Raw genomic sequence first — 16778 nt, forward strand, 5'->3', positions numbered from 1 at the left:
ACACATATTGAACAACAGTTTCTGTAACACCTAGTTCTATTAATGTTAAATTCAAATTTTATTTGTCACATACACAGTCATACACGGTATGATATGCAGTGAAATGCTTTTGCGACTGCTATTGACCTCATATTGCAAATATTGCAAGTATTCAAGTGAGCCAATATGCAAATAACTCACTGCTACTCAGTTCAAAAAAGCATGTTCCCTGGAGTCACTATTTGAGGAGCGCTGGCCTTGCCCCATGTTCTACACCTTAAAAAATTTGACCTTTTTTTTTTTATTTTTTATTTTTGGCTTATTGGCTTGTTTTCGTTATTGGCTTCTTTGAATATCTGACTATGTTTGTTTTTTTTTTTTTTTTTAAGAACAGCTTTCAGACACCAGTACTGTGACCTAATTAGCATATGATCTGTCTGTCTGTACCCCCTACCTCTTCCCTCTACTCAGGCTGTTCCACCCAGAGCCAAGAAGCCCCCCTCTGTCCAGGCTGCTCAGGCCGTGGTGGAGGAATCCGGGTGGTTGTTGAGGGAGGCTGTAGATGTTACGTCTGTGGTGCTGCGCAACTACAGGAGGAAACTGCAGGTAAAAAAAAAAAACTCTTTAGAATTATTCAACTAGTTATTACACTTTTTTTTCTTTTACTGGACAAAATAATTCCTTTTTCTCTTTTTTTTCTTTTGTTGTCATCTGTAGATCATGATTTCGAAGATATCAGAAGTGGATGTAGATTCTCTTGCACCTTCTTCACACTGCCCGGCAGACTCTCTCCAGAAGCTCAAACACACACTGCCTGAGGTAGTTTTGTACGATTCATTTGAAACATTAGTCACTAACACTTTATGAAATAGACCATGGCCAAGCCAAAGGAAACTGAAAGGAAGTCATGTATAAATACATTGCATTGATCATCGATGAAGACCTATTGTCATGGCCTGACTTTGGTGTTCCTGATTTCCAGAAGGTCTTCGGCTGAGTTGTGTCAGGCGTGTATCCATACAATATATATTCATTTGCACATCCAACTCAAGATCACACACCAACACTCATCCAGGGCTTAGCTTTGGGACAGGGGGATTGGAAACGGGGACACTCCTCACACCACCACCTGGAAATCCGGCCGCGGCCGTGACAACTGTTAGGTCATTGTCCCTGTGTCCTGTCCTGTGTACTTTGAATAAATCCGCTGTCTGCTTCCTGGCACACTATACGTATTTGGGCCGAAAGTAATTATTTTTGTATATGTGTGTTTGTGTATGTGTGTGTGTGTGTGTGTATACTGTATGGACTTCACACAGATGAGGGAGTCTCTGGGCCGGGCGGAGCATACGTGTGAGGGTCTGCAGTGTGCATCCTCACTGCTGGAGGGTAGACTGGCTGAACTGGACCACTGGGGCACTGAAGCCTCAGAAGCAATCGAGGTCCTAAAGGAGCAGCAGCACAGGGGCTATCAGGGGTCCCACCGCAGAGCCAAAGTGAGATTATTACCCAAGTAGTTGTGTCATACAGCCGTGATTTGAAATCACCTCCTTTTCCACACCATAGTAACATTATGCCTTATCAGAATGAATGGAAGGTATACATTTACTGTACTGCATTGTGCAAATGTTTAGTCTTAATACAGGGAACATTTTGTCTTTGGAATTTAGTAATCCTTTTGGGTGATCTTCCAAAATAATTTCTTTTTCTTAGTGCTATTATGTAAACCTCCAGTCCAGTGTTGCCTGCTGACTTTTGGTAATAGGAAGTGATAGAAGCGATGTCAGAGGAATGGGATCAAATCCGTTTTCTAGCCCCTATAAATAGCAACACTAACATAAGACATAATTTATCGTTTTTACTAGGGGTACGTATTCGCAATACTTGGGTATATATATTGTGATACTGTACATATTCTGCGATATTCTGTAAAAATGAGCTGAAATATGCTGTGATCGGTTCGTCATGTTTTGCAATTTTAATCTGTCTGAAATGCCAGTCAACATTTCAAAGTACCCAGCTGTACAACGCCACCTTCAGGAGTGGAGGTCTGCTGACCTCACTAAAGAAAAGGCTTGACAGCACCACCTGGTGGACAACATTTGTATATTTGATGTCCCTGCATCGAAACAATATCACAACGTATATCTGTTTCTTTTTCCAGAGCCTAATTTCCCGAGGCTTGCAGCTGGAGGGGCAGCTGACTGTGGAACAGCAGGAGCTCCAGACTCTGGTGACTGGAGTTCAGAAGACCTCTGCTCTGCCCCACCTCAGTGTGCTCAGCATGCAGGACAGAGTTAAACAGGCTGTGTCTCAGACCCAGGTGATGAAAACCCTGAAACTGGCTTCTCAATTGTATTACTGTTCCTTAGACAATTTTTTCCATAAAATATAATATTTAAAAATTTATATTTGTAGATTAAAAAAGGAAAGATTTTTTTTTTTTTTTTTTTTTCCGAAATTAACACCAGTTATATCACCAGTCACTCATACATAGGAGCACAGAAACATACATAAAATACATTTGGATTAAATTATTAAATGTAGACGTTTTCGTTCACTAACGTATCTTGGACAGAAACTCTTGTTCATTACATGCGATTTATGAACTAGAAATTTTAACGAATTTAAGGCACCTTGTTCTTTCTTAGGGTATGGTGGAGATGCTTAGTTGTTTCGCAAGGAAGCGGGAAGGAGGTCCCAGTGGGGGTCAGCCCTCACCCAAGGTCATTGTCCGTGCATCCATCCAGCCAGGTCCCCAGAGGGCTACATTTGCTGAATTCTCTCCAAAGGTTCAATCCACATCTCAGAGTCAGAGCTCACCTCAGACACCTAGTTGTCCCCAGGAGACCTCACAGGCACATCAACCAGCTCCTCCTTCAGCTCCATTGGACACTTCCGGAGAGTTCCAGCTGCTGCCTTGTTCAGTAGATTCTTCAAGGTCCCATCTCCAAACCCAACCGGAAGCGCAGACAAAAATTCATATGAAACACAATATTCAGGAAGCGTCTCATGCTCCGCAGCGAAGCGAGGTCTACCTCAGAGCCCAGGCTCTGGCCAGGAGCCGGCTGAGTAAAGCCAAATGTCGTATCGAGTCCCACATCCAAGAGGTCAACGCCATCTTCAGTGACAGAACCTTGTCTGAACAGCAAGCAAGGAGAAAAGAGGTGAATCAGAATCATGTGGTCATTGTCACAAGTAAACTTTGTTTCTGTTATAACAGCTTAACAACATTGTCGCAGTTGTTGAACATTTGTGGTTCATTTTTGTAATAAATACCTTACAAAAGTAACTGAATTAATTACGAATTACTGCATATAGAAGTTTCCTAAATAAGGAATGTGAGTTTTTTTTTTTTTTTTTTTTTTTTTTTTTTTTTTTATAGTTTAGAAATATTTTAATAAGCTAGTTTCATTTTCAGTAGTTTTGTGTTATTTCATTTGAACTGTCATTTGCTTTGTAAAGCATTATTTCTCAAAACCTTTTGTGAATGGCTGTTGTGATGAAAAAAAAAATCATAGTGAGACATTTTTAATGTACTGATGTACAACGTCTTTGACTCACCATCAAAATAATATACGCCTCGGAACGGGTGTGTGTTTGTATATAAACTCCACTCATCCGACTTGCAGGGCGCAGTGAAGCTTCTCCAGCCTGACATCTTGGAGGAGTTCCTTGGGGCTGTGGAGGGCGTGGGACCCTTCTGCACTGAGGCTCAGCTGAGAGACGCTGAGCTGCTGACCCTGACGGTCAGACGTCAGTGGGAAGTGAGCAAACAACCTTCACATAACTTAACATAACACTGGAAAAGAGAAATAAAAAAATAAAAGTAATTATTCCCCAGATTTAGTATAAAGAACAGTTGTATAATCAAGATTAGTGGTTGCAACTGCACAAAATTCAGTTTGCAAATACTGAAATAAAACCACATAGAGATCAATGTAATATAAAGACAGCAGTTTAACTTGCCACAGCACGTCTTTTGTGTCTCGTCATTTAGGCTGTGTGCTTAGCAATAGCAGCCTTTATGCCACTCTTCTGGCGTGAGGTTGAGCGAAGACAGTCGGGTAGCCAGCCCGCCTTGAGGCATGCGCTACACACTAATGCCCCTTCAGTGATCAGTGAAGAGGTACACTAACCAACCGTCTCCATGCATGTCTGTCCAGTCTGCATGCGGTCATCGTTACGTCTGAACGCTTATCTTCAAACCGAGTCCCCATCGCCCATTTGATTGCTGCCGTTACACTGTAGTGCATGATGATCCCATGGTGTGGGTTGTACAGCATATCGCGGGCGCACCGTGAAACACTGCATGATGGACGCGTTGTAGTTGGATCAGACACGGGACCGCATTCAGCTGGGATTTGCATCTGTCTTTCTGCACTGCTGGAATAAAACCTCAGAGTCCAATAATGATCAGAGCATGCGAGGGAGTTTCCTCTACAAATCTGATGCATTCCTGCTTATTCTCAGAAACATGGTGTAATTCTGCACTATTTTTAATTCACAAATGGAAAGTCTTTAATTTTATGCCATTTGCCTTGGCGTTGCCGATTTTGTCACAGGCATGTCTTCATTCAGAAGAGTCTGAAGGACATTTGGAAACATTGCGCCGCACACTGAGACCCTCAAAGCCCCTTATCCTGGCCAAGACCCTTCAGACGCTGGAGGTTTGCAGTGGTACGGGAGGAGAGTCCAAGCTGGATGGGTGAGAGTTTATATTGAATATGGAAGGGTTAATGCCATATTTATTCCAGTGTAACAATATACGTTTGTGATCTAGACAACAAATATGATCATATTTTAAGATTTTTTTTTTAGGCACAGCGAGATGTCTAAAAGGCAGCGTGGTCTCTATAGCTTCCATAGTTATTTTGGCATGTGTATAGGGATGCTTTTTCAAGATGAATACTCTTCTGGTGGTCTGAACGCACGGTGTGGTCTTAGCAGGGGGTGGATGACCGGAGACGGCACCCTGCTGACAGAGGCTGTCCAGCCAGCTGACCCACCACAACGCATGGTCCACTCTCACGTACGCATTTTAATAAATACATTTCCTGAATTCCTTTAACCAAATACCTAAGTAATATAATATGTTCTATTATTTATGTATATAAATATTTTTCACCTGCCTCTCTTCTCCGGGGTGTGAAATGCATACACTCACCTCATGCTGGCACGTCCACTGTACCAGCACGCTTTCAGAGAGCCGCAGCTCTCTGATTGGCTGTCGGTGACCCGCTTAAGCCAGCTATAACATTCTCGGCGTTAATCTGCTATAAGTGGATAGGCCAGTGGGAACCAATGTGCACGTGCTTCTGATAGTCTCCCTGTGACCCTGCGCTGCGTTGGGTTTTTTATCAACAGGGTGCCAGTGTGGAGGACAAAGAGACCCCTCTTCAGCTTGAGACTGTTTCCAGATGGGAAGAAGGCTCCTCCCACCAGGAAGCACATGTGCGGTAAATGCCATATTTTACTTTTGAGTTGTTTAGGATAACCTCTTAGTGGTCTGCGCGTTTATAGTTTTTATTTTTATAGCATCTTCATAGCTTTTTATACAAGTTAAACATTGTAATTGTGTATTACATTTATAATAGTCAAATAGACTGGTTTGTAGTTTATAATTATAAAAAAAACATTAATAATTATAAATTAAACATTTATAAATCAGGGTGGTAGCAGCCTATTGGGTAAGATAGCAGTCTACGAACCAGACAACCACAAAGTCACAGGTTCAAACCCCACTTACTACCTTTGTGTCCCTGAGCAGGACACTCAACCCTGAGTGTCTCCAGGGGGACTGTCCCTGTAACTACTGATTTTGTGTGGCTTTGGATAAAGGCGTCTGATGAAATGCCATAAATGTCATAATCATACTCTGCCTCATATTCCTGATGTCACTTCCTGTTGTTGTCTTTTTAGGTATGCTGCCTCCTACTCCTCCTTCCAGCTACAGTTGCAGAAGAACCTTCAGTGGCTTCAGGCTGGCTTCCCTCCGGGTTCGGGGACTCTGCAAGCCCTTAACACACACCTTCACGAGCTGCAGGTGCCATCAAACTCCCATCTTCACCCCATTCTTTCTGAATCTCTTACTCTATATCCTGATTCTGTCAGTGCAATCTGTAGTGTAAAAATGGAACCCTTGGTCTGCTCAAAGTATGACTTCAGTTTAATTCACTTCAGTCAGTGAGTTAAATTAATCAATCACCCTTGTGACACAGTAGTAGGCCATGTTTACCAGCGTTCTGAGCAGCTGAATGTGTGTTTCTCCAGACTCTGCGGCAGGAGACGGCGGCTCTGTGGTTCGAGTTTGAGCTGCAGTTCTCTCAGTGCAGCCCACACATGGCGGATGGCAGCGGCACGAAGCCGGACCGAACGGAGCTCACTCAGCAGTGGAGGGGACAGCAGATCTGCCTACAGACCAGGTGAGTCACGCACACCGGGTGTGCAATTATTACACACTGAATACACAATATGTCCAGTGTGGTCGCACATAGAACATATCTAGTTCACCTCAGCGATCAGTTGATTAATCGGGCAGATTAATGTCATCTGGATAATCGACATTAGTCGATGCCTGCACTCAGGGGGTGATTACAAGTGTACAAATGTAGTCCACTAGTTGCCTAATTTCCCTTTTCAGTCGTGTTTTTTTAAACAATGCATTTTCCATTACCTGTTGACATTTAGTAAGTATATTTAGTAATTTTCTGTAGATGGTGCAGATAGAATTCCAAGCAACAGTGTTACTGTCCAATTGTCCACATTAACAGCATTTTGGGTTGGCAACTGTAGCTGGTTAGTGGTTGGTAATAGTGTGCTCTCATTTTTGCAATCATAATCTGTAAAGAATAGAATAGTGGAAGAGGACCAGGGGGGAGTATCCCGGACAAGCTGCTTATCTTCAACACAATAAGAGGGATTAGGGTGTTAGGATGGAGTTTATTTTGACAACATGAGATTACCTCATTAATCGAAGAAATTAATTTTAAGCAGAAACAGAGGTGCTGTGAAGATTCTGTGCATTGTCTCCTGCGTAGGATGAAAGTCCTGGAGACTGTGGTGAAGCTGATGGAACCAGCGGACGTCCGGATTGCTCTTATCTCTGACAAACTGGACCAAATTACTCGAAAGCCTGTGGATATCATCGAGTTTACGCTTGCGGATTCTGGAAGTCTACACGAAACCTTAAAGGTGTTGCTTTAAGAAAACACAATAACATATTCCATTAATTTACTATAGGTATTAGACTGGAATTGGATTAGTTTGTTTTGCACAATATATTTTAATCCCATCATATGTGCTGTTGCAGTTAAAGACATTCTAGATTGACACTACTATTAGTGCATGTTAATAACATGAGCATCTATGCAATTTACCTGGGATGGGTCAAAAGTTCAAACTGGGACAAGAAAACCCTACTAAAACCCAACTAGCTATGACACCTGCGCACATGAACATAGACTGGAAGATAGGGAGCTGTTGTTCATCCCTGTTAGTAAAATGCATGCGTTTAAATGTCCTTTAAAGTATTTAAATGCACGGTTCACGCTAACAGCTTTGTACTCATGTGCTCACAAACTGAGCAGCTAGTGCGGATCGGCCAGCGACAAAAATTACTGCTTAATACAGTAATTGTGGTTTTGATTTAGAAAAAATCCTTCAAATACTGGAGGGACTGGTTAGTCATGTTAATGTTATTCTGCTGAATAATTTCACCTCCACAGCACCTGAAGGAGAACATTCACAATGAACTGGACCACCTTGTGCTACCCGACAGTGAGGAAAATAGTCACACTTCAGTTCGTGACCCTGGCCTTCAGCAAGTTAACTTTGGAGCCCAGCAAGCCTTACAGGGTTTCCGGCAGCAGATGGAGGAGCTCGGCGAGTGTCTGAAGAGGACTGATTCTGCTCTGGGGATGCTGGAGAAGTTTCTCCTGAAGTTACAGGAGGCTAATGGAGAGATCACGCAGGCTCTGTCCTCCCAGACTGGTCGCTCTCCACTGGGCCCCATTCGCCACCGGTTACAGGAGGCAGCAGCTGAGGTTCCACAGCTTGCCGTGTTGCTGGGCGAGGCTGGGATCAGTCTGACTTTAGAGGGATCCCCAGCCTCCGTGCAGGATGTGGTGTCCGCTCTGGTCCGACGCCTGGACGATGCCGACGCCCGTCTGACTCAGGGGCTGAATGAAGGTGAAAAGGACTGTGGGCAGGGTAGAGACCAGGAGGAGAGGGGGGAGCGTTTGGTGGGCCGTGGGAGGAGGGCCCTGCAGGCAGCGCTCAGGGAGCTGAAGGGAGTGGCAGAGAGGCAGGTGTTGAAGGAGGCAACACTACCTGCACTACAGCAGAGGTGAGTCACACAGTCACACACCTCCCTCTACCAGATTCAAATTAAAAATGCGGGGCAGTGGTGGCCTAGTGGTAAAGGAAGTGGCCCCTTAATTAGAAGGTTGCCGGTTCGAATCCCGAGCCGCCAAGGTACTACTGAGGTGCCACTGAGTACCGTCCCCACACACTGCTCCCCGGGCACCTGTCATGGCTACCCACTGCACACCAAGGGTGAGGGTTAAACGCAGAGGACACATTTCACTGTGTGCACCGTTTGCTGTGCTGCTGTGTATCTCAATGACTTCACTTAAAACACAGAATTTAATAGCTATTTGATGGATACAAAATGGATACAGCTCTTGAAAATAACGGCTTATAATTCTTTTGCGTCTCCATTTTTTGGTGAACACAAACACACCTTCAACAAGATGATGTCACGCTGGTTTGACATGGCGAGGCAGTTGATCTGGAATGATGGCTGGACATGACAATAAAGAAGGTCGCATACGCACAACGTCACTAAAACAGGGGTTTAATACATGACGAACAGGACAGGGCAGACATCCAGTAACAAGTTACACTTAACAATGACCCGACGGTGAATAGACATGAACAGGGCAGCTTTATACACTCAGACACAGGAGAAAACAGTCCTAATTTCCCCCCCGAGACCTGTTTAATAAATTTACTGTCAAGTTGTCCAGCCCCTACAGAGTCACTCCTTTTCTGTTGTATTTGCCCTTGTGGTATAATATTCCTATAAAGAAGCACATAGCACTTTTAGTGCTCCAATGAGAAATCAAATATATATTTTTCTGATTATTAGTACAAGGCTGTTTGAAAATACTTTTTTTTTTAACTTGTCGATTCCATCGTTGAAAGACTTTCTAGAGTTAATTACTTTTGTCCAGCTTTACTATGAAACCGTGGCAGCCTGACTGCCCAGACTGAAACCAGCTCAGTATGGAGATGGCATGTCTTTTGTTGTTATCACAGCATTTCTCCTGCTTCTGATCCCATCTCAGACTCCGTATTCTGACAGAGACGGAGACTAAACTGACTTCGTTGAGCACAGAGTTGCAGAGTGTGCGGGAAGCGTCTGCGCAGGCGACTGGCCCAGCCGGAGACCTGAGACAGTTGGAGGTGATGTGGGAAGAGACAAACCTGGTTGTCAGAGAAAGGTGAGCATTAGAAGAAAGCAGTTGTTTAAAAATTGGTGATGATAAGAATATGATTTATGTATTGTGTAAATCAGCAGCGAGGATTTTAACAAAAAAGATAATGGCGAGAATGTACATCAGAAACCCCAAAGATTGCAGTCAGTGAACAGGGCTTCAGTCTGGTGGCAACAAAATGCAAAACTATTTCAAGTCCAGCATAAGTGAGTTTAAGGGCAGTGGAACGGTTTTAAACCGGTTTTAAACAGATAAATGACTGAATGCCTTTCAGAATGATTATTAGAATAATTATCTCTCTGTGATCATAGTTTTAATGGACCAAAATTACACAATAATCTTTAATAAAATATCTTGGTGGATATTTTTAAAAGTTTAATTTTTATTTAATTAATTTTATTACAATTATTAGTGCTGTTGTTTTTTTATCATTGTCTTGTAATAATTCTGTTTAATTCTTATTGTCCTTTGTTTTCTTTTAGAAGTATTGTAACAATATTTGTATTTCTTTAATAAGCAGTTTGAACTGCAAAGATTGTATGAAAGGTGTCATATAACTATTATTTTTGTTACTGTTATTGTTATAGAATATTATATTATACTTTATATTATTGCTCAAAGGTCAGATGTTTTTGCATTGCAGACGTGAGCAGTGCCAGTCTCTCATTGAATTACTGAAAGCGTTCCAGAGCTGCCGGAGCCGCCTGGGGAGCTTCCTCCACCGGGCGGAGCAGTCTGTCAGCGAGCAGGCATCCTATATGGGCAAAGAGAACCTGCAGCGCCTCATTGGCAGGGTGAGAAGCACCTTAACCCCCCCCCAATGTTAGCGTGCCGCCTTTCTTCACCACTAGATCGCAGTGTCGCATTACGGTTGCCGTTTTTCACATGAACGTCTCCTGCTGCTTGTCAAACCTCTCTGGTGATCCAGGATTTGTTAAAAAAAATGTTTTGTTATAAAACATTTTGAATGTTTTTTTTCTGTCCGTAATGTTAGGTGACTGAGATTAAATTTGAGCTGAGTAGTCTCGGGGATGGTGTGGAGGAGATCCGGGTCATTTGTAGACAGCTGCAGTCCCAGATGAAGAAGGTTCCAGAAGGCCCTGACACCCCGTTTGAGAATGAAGCAGACGCCCTCATGGACCGCTGGTTGGACGTATGTTCTCTGTCCAGCTCGGACTTCTATGTGACATAACTGCATCTACATAGCCAACTGGTTGCTTCTGTTGGTTCAGGTGGTGGAACGGACTGACAGCCACTTGGAGAATCTACAGCTGGGTCTGTCCCTCTGGGACAAACTGCTGCTCTTGGGGGAAGAGGTAGAGGCTTGGGCCAATGAGAAACTAGGAATACTGTCCCAGACACGGCCGCTTCAGAGTGAACAGGAGGTCACTAGCATGCAGGTAAAGCCTATATACTGAACCGTTTCCATGAGTGAGGGAAGGGAATAAGGGAATAAAATAGCCCCAAGTTCCACATTTGTTGCCCTTAACCTGATGTCAAAATGCATCTACATCAAATTGGGTCCCTGAATCTAATCTCTTTGGCAAAATGCTGAGAAGTGAGTAGAGGAAGAAGAAGCACAGCCTCCTAAAATAGAGGTTCAAAAAGATGCTCAGAATAAAATCTCATTTGGTGAGCACAGCACTACTGTATTTAATAGGTAAAAATCAAAATGAAACATCAGCAAGGAATGCTGTTACAGAAATCAAATGATGTGGCAGCTGGCATATTCCAGAAAACGGAAATGTATTTCTGGGTAATGTCCAGATACTGATTACTCAATGGACTGAATGAATCCTTGTCGGTTCCTCAGGTCTGTGAGACCAATTTCAACATTTACCAAAAGAAAAATGTATTTTAATTTAAGCCTGAGATTCCTTATCTTTGGCTCATTTTCTGTGAACAACACATATTATAACATATTTTCAGTGACTTCACAGTTATGCCGTTAGAAAATTCATGAAGAATGGTGTTTGAAAATTCATATGGAAAATACGCCATACATGGCTCTCATACATGACTCTAAAATCTTTTTATTATTTATAGAACTTCTATAAGAAAATGTCATATGAACAAATGTATGTGATGTTTCTGTTTTGCTCATGGTTTGCGTTATATTTAACTGCATATCTTGTCAGTGTGTGTAGTTGGTGTAGGTGTGGTCATGTTAAATTCCCATATTAAGTTTATAATAATAAAAAAATCTGGCCATATATAAACTAAACATAGGAACATGTTCAATAATTGAGACCTAGGAGCTTTGCTTCCCTTCTCTAGTGTACATTCCCTTCTCTAGTGTACATTCCCTTCTCTAGTGTACAATATTGTGCTTCATTAGTGATATTCATTAGTGTTGCAAATCGCATTTTAATGGTATGTGGTCGATGGCCAGTGACTGTTCAAGGTTCTTCTCTTAGTCGGCTGCACTTCGCTGAATTTTAATGATGTGGAAGCGAGAGTGAGTGTCTAGACACACTGTCTGGCATGTCAGCCTTGTCAGGCACCTCAATCAACAAAACCCAAAACCATTGACAATTCTCTATAGCCGTAGGATCCAATGTTTTGACATATTTTGGGTGAGGAGAGCCTCTAATGGAGAGCAAGTAAAAGACAATAGACCTCTAAAGCCCCTGCTACATACTGTTTTTACAGGAGGAGATCCAGACTCAGCAGGAGAACATTGAGCACTTCCATCACAGAGCCTCAGAGATCCAAACACTTCTTCAGAGCAAAGAGCACCCACTGGAACTGCAGGTCTGTCAGCTGCCATGCATTCATCACGGCTGCATGTGCAACCTACATGTCTATTCCCTTTAAGTGAAAGTGAAGTGATTGTCATTGTGAAACCCTACAGGACAGCACAAGGTGACAACAAAATGTCTCCTCTGCATTTAATTAACACATCACCCTTAGTGAGCAATGGGGCAGCCCGCGGAGCAGTGTGTGGGGACAGTAACTTGATTAAGGGGACCCTCAGTGGCACCTTGGTGGTTTGGGATTTGAATCCACAATGAGTCTGCTTCCTTACCCGCCGGGCCACCACTGTGCCATTCTTATCATGTCGGGCATGATGTAGGGATCAACCGAAGAATAGTGTCAAAAGTCTAAGAATGGTTCCTAATAATAATTGTCCTTAATGATAATTGTCTGATTTAGTTAAATGACCTTATTGACCTTTTTTCCAAACGTTTATCTTTTTTAAACACTTATTTAAAAGAAATGTCATGTTTAGCGCCATCTACCGGTATTTTTTTTTTTGTGATAACTAGTTCGGTAAGTCTATTTTTAATGTTTGTTCAGGCCAACACTGTGTTTGGTTGAGCACTTGAAAGTGAAGTGAAAGTGAAGTCATACACAGCACAGCACACTGTGCCAATGAAATGTGTCCTCTGCTTTTAACCATCACCCTTGGTGAGCAGTTGGCAGCCATGTCAGTGTGTGGGGACGGTTGCTTTGCTCAGTGGCTGCTTCCTTAAACGCTAAGCCACCACTTCCCCAGTGTACTTGATGTACAATTTACTCTTCAAGAAATTAAACATGCATTATTAGATTGTTTTACAGCACATTCTTTTAAAACGGCTAATGTCCAGTCATTTAAGTCACCCACCTCCCTTCACCAGGTTATTGAGAGCCAGCTGAGGAAGAAAATGGAGCTGGTGATGGAGCTGTTCTGTGACACCAGTGATGTGTTTAGGGAGCTCATGGCAGCAAAGGGGCTGGTTGGCAAAAAATTAGCAGAGTGCTGGTCAAGCCTGCAGCGTATACAGGATTCTGTCAACACTCTCAGCCATGCAGAGGACCAGAAGATCCAGGTGAGCATAGAAGCATTATGGGAAGATACCATACAAGTGTACTTACTTTTGTGACATACTATTTAGCAAGTCGGTAATATGTTTTCTTGCATTTGTGTTGCAAAAACCACCCCCAATGTGTGTCTACAGGAATCTTCAAAGGAGCTGGAGGTTCAGGCAGAGCAGGCTGTCTCTGTCCTGCAGGAAGTGGCCCTCATGGTCCGCCTGGCTGGACCGGAGATGTTGCAGGATCTGGTTGCAGATGCTGCACATCTACAGGAAAGCCTCTCTGCATCCCGAGTGATGCTTACACAGAAGATGGAGGAGGTGGAGACTCTACGAAGGTAGTTATGCAATATTATCTAATTAATGATTATTTTTCATGTCATCCTCAAATAAAATCATTACTGTTTGAGTTAAGTTTAGATTAGATTAGAAATGGTGTTGTCATGAAAAGTTTATCCAATTAACAGTAGTATGTGGAAGCTTTGAAGCCTTCAAATAAAGAAATATAAAAAATGTGAGAGCTCACCATCCATGCTGTAGATGTCCATCTACAGCTCACCATCCATGCTGTAGTGTTAGGACCCCTAGGGCTTTGGACCCCTCTCAGCACTCCATGCTTCATTCACGTCCAATCACTGGGAACCCCTGTCGGGGTTGCATGTAGATTTTTTTTGTGAGGAAACAATTTAAATGGCACATGGAGAACCTGAATTCTCCACTAGCGATGGTTATCTAAAAGAACAAAATTCTTACAATTATGTTTAATTCTCTTCAGTTTGTATTTCATGCTAAAACTTTGTATTAAAATCCAAGCACAGTGCTTGACTTGGGGCAGTGGTGGCCTAGCGGGTAAGGAAACTGACCCATAACCAGAGGGTTGCTGGTTTGAATCCCGAAATGGCAAGGTGCCGTTCATGGCTGCGCACTGCTCACCAAAGTGATGGGTTTAATGCAGACACATTATACTATGTGCACTGGGTGCTGTGCTGCAGTGTGTCAAATTCATTCAGTCACACAAAAATACTGTGGCTTTAGCGCATTAGAACATTTTCATATGATTTAATTTGACTGAAAATGTATTTAAGCATTTCTTTGAAATGCACATATATTCTATGGAATACAAAGTTTATGTGGTTTACTGCAGCCTCATGCCTAGAGCAGGTGTCTCCAAGCACTGAGGGATTTCCATGAGCAGTGGAGGGCTTTTTGTCTGTGAACAGCTAAACAGTCTGTGAATATAATACTAATACAGAGATACATCACTGGGAGTATATTAAAGCATAAAGGAGGAGTACAGTGACTTTTGTTTGCAACTACTCTGATAAAAATGAAACTTAATTTAAAGCAGAAACGGGGGGAAAAAAAGTTGCATTTTGATTATTTATTAGTTTAGGATTAGGGTAAATATGAATCTGCAGGTATCTACAGTAATTGATTGCCCCATCCCTGGTTACCCTGGTTAACATCCTGTTCAGTGGAATGTTTCTGTGTAGATAATTAGTTTTGTGGACATGAGAAATGCTCAAAGCTCTGGCTTTGTGGACATGAGAAATGAGGCACACTAAGCAGGCCGATGCATTGTATGTCCCTTTGCTTTCAGATTTGAAATGCATAAGTGTCCTCTCTTAGTGCATAAGCACATTCACACTGACCATCCTGGCAACACGCTTGGACTATACACATATGGTAAACACAGAGTGGTCAGAAAAGTTGAGTGTGAAATGCTGGAAACATCACACTGTTCACCATGTTTCCTATGTAGCAGCCTGCTGGAATCATTTGGTGCAAAAGTCTATTTCTCTCCAGATGCCTGCAGGGCATGTCAGAGCGAGCTTCATCCTGCCAGTACCAGAGGCAACAGGCGTGCTGTGGGTTGGAGGTACTCCAGACCCAGATGGAGAGCCTACCCCAAATCTTCCCCTGGCCTGGAGTGGCAGAGAGGAGGCAGACTGCGAAGAGGGCCCAGGGTCTGTTGGAAAGAGCACAAGCTCTGGGCCAGGTTTTGTCTGCTCTTAGTGCCCAGAGAAAGGAGCTGGCTCAGCAGACACGGGACCCCTGCTGGACAGAGTCATCCTGGGACACCCTGGAGAACCACCAGCCCATCTTGGTCAAAAAGTTTAATGTGAGAAATGTTTAATGCAATAATGTCACTTGTCAGCATAGAATGCCATGTCCAGAAAGTTTGAATGCTACCTACACAGCTTACAACCTGGCACATGAATGTTTAGGTCTTCAAGAAACACCCAAGCCTAATTGAGGTTGGAGAGAAATGTCCAATATGCACATGTAGTAATACATTTGATTGATCTGACAAAGTGAGGCAGCATATCCATAATACCATAATTGATCTCAAAATATGCATGATGGCCGTATGTAATTACGATGTTTCCAAAAGCATTTAATGGCAGAACTGTGTTAACAGCGTATTGTTTGTGTGTTTCTGTGCAGGAGATGCGCATGTCTCTACAAGACGGTGCCCAGACAGAGGAGCGGTGCGTCCAGCTACTACAGCAGTGCACTGAAGACCTGAACTCCCTGCAAACAGAGTCTACAAACAAAAGTGAAGCTCTCACTGTAAGGATGTGTTCTATATGTAACTCCATTAAGTTGCTTTTATAAGCGTCTTGCTCAGGGACACAATGGTAGTAAGTTGTCTTCTGGTTCTTAGGCGAATATCTTACCCACTAGGCTACTACCACACCAGTAGTTCATAACCATCCACTGGTCAATGGCCAGGAAGACAGATCGGCAAAATCTCCTCTCAAGCACCATGGACTGTCACTTTATCATGGTGGCATGCTTGGTGTACATTTGAAATCCAAAAGGATAAAGGTGTGGCAAAAAGTCTCAATTAATTTATTTTGTATTATTCTTTCTACATGTAACTCTGTGTGACATGAAATTGGTCATAAATTCCATTCATAATGGTGTGAAAAGTACATTTGTCTATCCTTTTTCTGCTGAAATGAACATTGCCAAAATTGTTGTGCCTGCTTCCTGATCTTTGCATATCTATTAAATTGCACTTCTGTGATTACATATCTATCATGCTTGTCATTTGAAGGACTTGGAAGGAGTTGCACATCAAGCCTGTGCTCAGTGTTCAGATTCAGTCCAGCTCACTGTAATAATCAACTAACTCTGTAACTCTTTCAGAATTTAGGAAAGGTGGACAACAATATCCAAAAGGTTGATGCCTTGGCTGCTTCCCTGCTAGACAGCCTCTCTCCAGAAGGACAAGTTGAATTGGCCAAAGAGCTCCAGATTCTTCAAGACAAGAGAACCTTGCTGGAGGGGCCTGCTCAAGACGTATCGGAGAACCAAGAGGACAAGCAGGACATGGGGGACACCGGTATAAGGGAACAGATCTCCAGCCTGCAAGAGGAGGCAGAAAACCTGAATGAGGCCTTAGAGGAGGAGTTGATTTTTGGAGTGCAGCAGGATGACATCAGTCAGCTGCGACAGCACTGGTCCAATCTGAAGGTTCTGTGACTTTTTTTAT

The 16778-nt window shown here is 42.9% G+C and overlaps 1 protein-coding gene and 1 long non-coding RNA gene across 15 annotated transcripts in view; one reads left to right on the top strand and one right to left on the bottom strand.

Moving 5' to 3' along the window:
• syne2a (spectrin repeat containing, nuclear envelope 2a) overlaps window positions 1–16778 on the top strand; it is an 88410-nt gene that overhangs the window by 16929 nt on the left and 54703 nt on the right. For 12 of the 14 annotated variants that reach the window (XM_029002237.1, XM_029002243.1, XM_029002241.1 and 9 more), the window contains 24 exons: window positions 451–585; window positions 697–798; window positions 1299–1475; window positions 2144–2302; window positions 2631–3146; window positions 3612–3746; window positions 3980–4108; window positions 4545–4687; window positions 4927–5011; window positions 5347–5438; window positions 5902–6025; window positions 6253–6404; window positions 7020–7173; window positions 7707–8326; window positions 9330–9485; window positions 10123–10273; window positions 10474–10632; window positions 10712–10879; window positions 12132–12233; window positions 13100–13291; window positions 13421–13614; window positions 15083–15398; window positions 15725–15850; window positions 16433–16759. In XM_029002237.1, the coding sequence (XP_028858070.1) occupies window positions 451–585; window positions 697–798; window positions 1299–1475; window positions 2144–2302; window positions 2631–3146; window positions 3612–3746; window positions 3980–4108; window positions 4545–4687; window positions 4927–5011; window positions 5347–5438; window positions 5902–6025; window positions 6253–6404; window positions 7020–7173; window positions 7707–8326; window positions 9330–9485; window positions 10123–10273; window positions 10474–10632; window positions 10712–10879; window positions 12132–12233; window positions 13100–13291; window positions 13421–13614; window positions 15083–15398; window positions 15725–15850; window positions 16433–16759 (4614 nt within the window). The remainder of the gene's footprint in view (window positions 1–450; window positions 586–696; window positions 799–1298; window positions 1476–2143; window positions 2303–2630; window positions 3147–3611; window positions 3747–3979; window positions 4109–4544; window positions 4688–4926; window positions 5012–5346; window positions 5439–5901; window positions 6026–6252; window positions 6405–7019; window positions 7174–7706; window positions 8327–9329; window positions 9486–10122; window positions 10274–10473; window positions 10633–10711; window positions 10880–12131; window positions 12234–13099; window positions 13292–13420; window positions 13615–15082; window positions 15399–15724; window positions 15851–16432; window positions 16760–16778) is intronic. The other 2 variants (XM_029002240.1, XM_029002248.1) reach the window with 2 other exon arrangements.
• On the bottom strand, window positions 214–3332 carry LOC114803016 (uncharacterized). The gene is made up of 3 exons (XR_003751857.1): window positions 3018–3332; window positions 2803–2927; window positions 214–579 (listed from the first exon to the last, which is right to left on the bottom strand). It is a non-coding gene; the product is annotated as an uncharacterized LOC114803016 (long non-coding RNA).

This window comes from Denticeps clupeoides, chromosome 14, assembly GCF_900700375.1.
Source record: "Denticeps clupeoides chromosome 14, fDenClu1.1, whole genome shotgun sequence".
Classification (NCBI taxonomy): domain Eukaryota; kingdom Metazoa; phylum Chordata; class Actinopteri; order Clupeiformes; family Denticipitidae; genus Denticeps; species Denticeps clupeoides.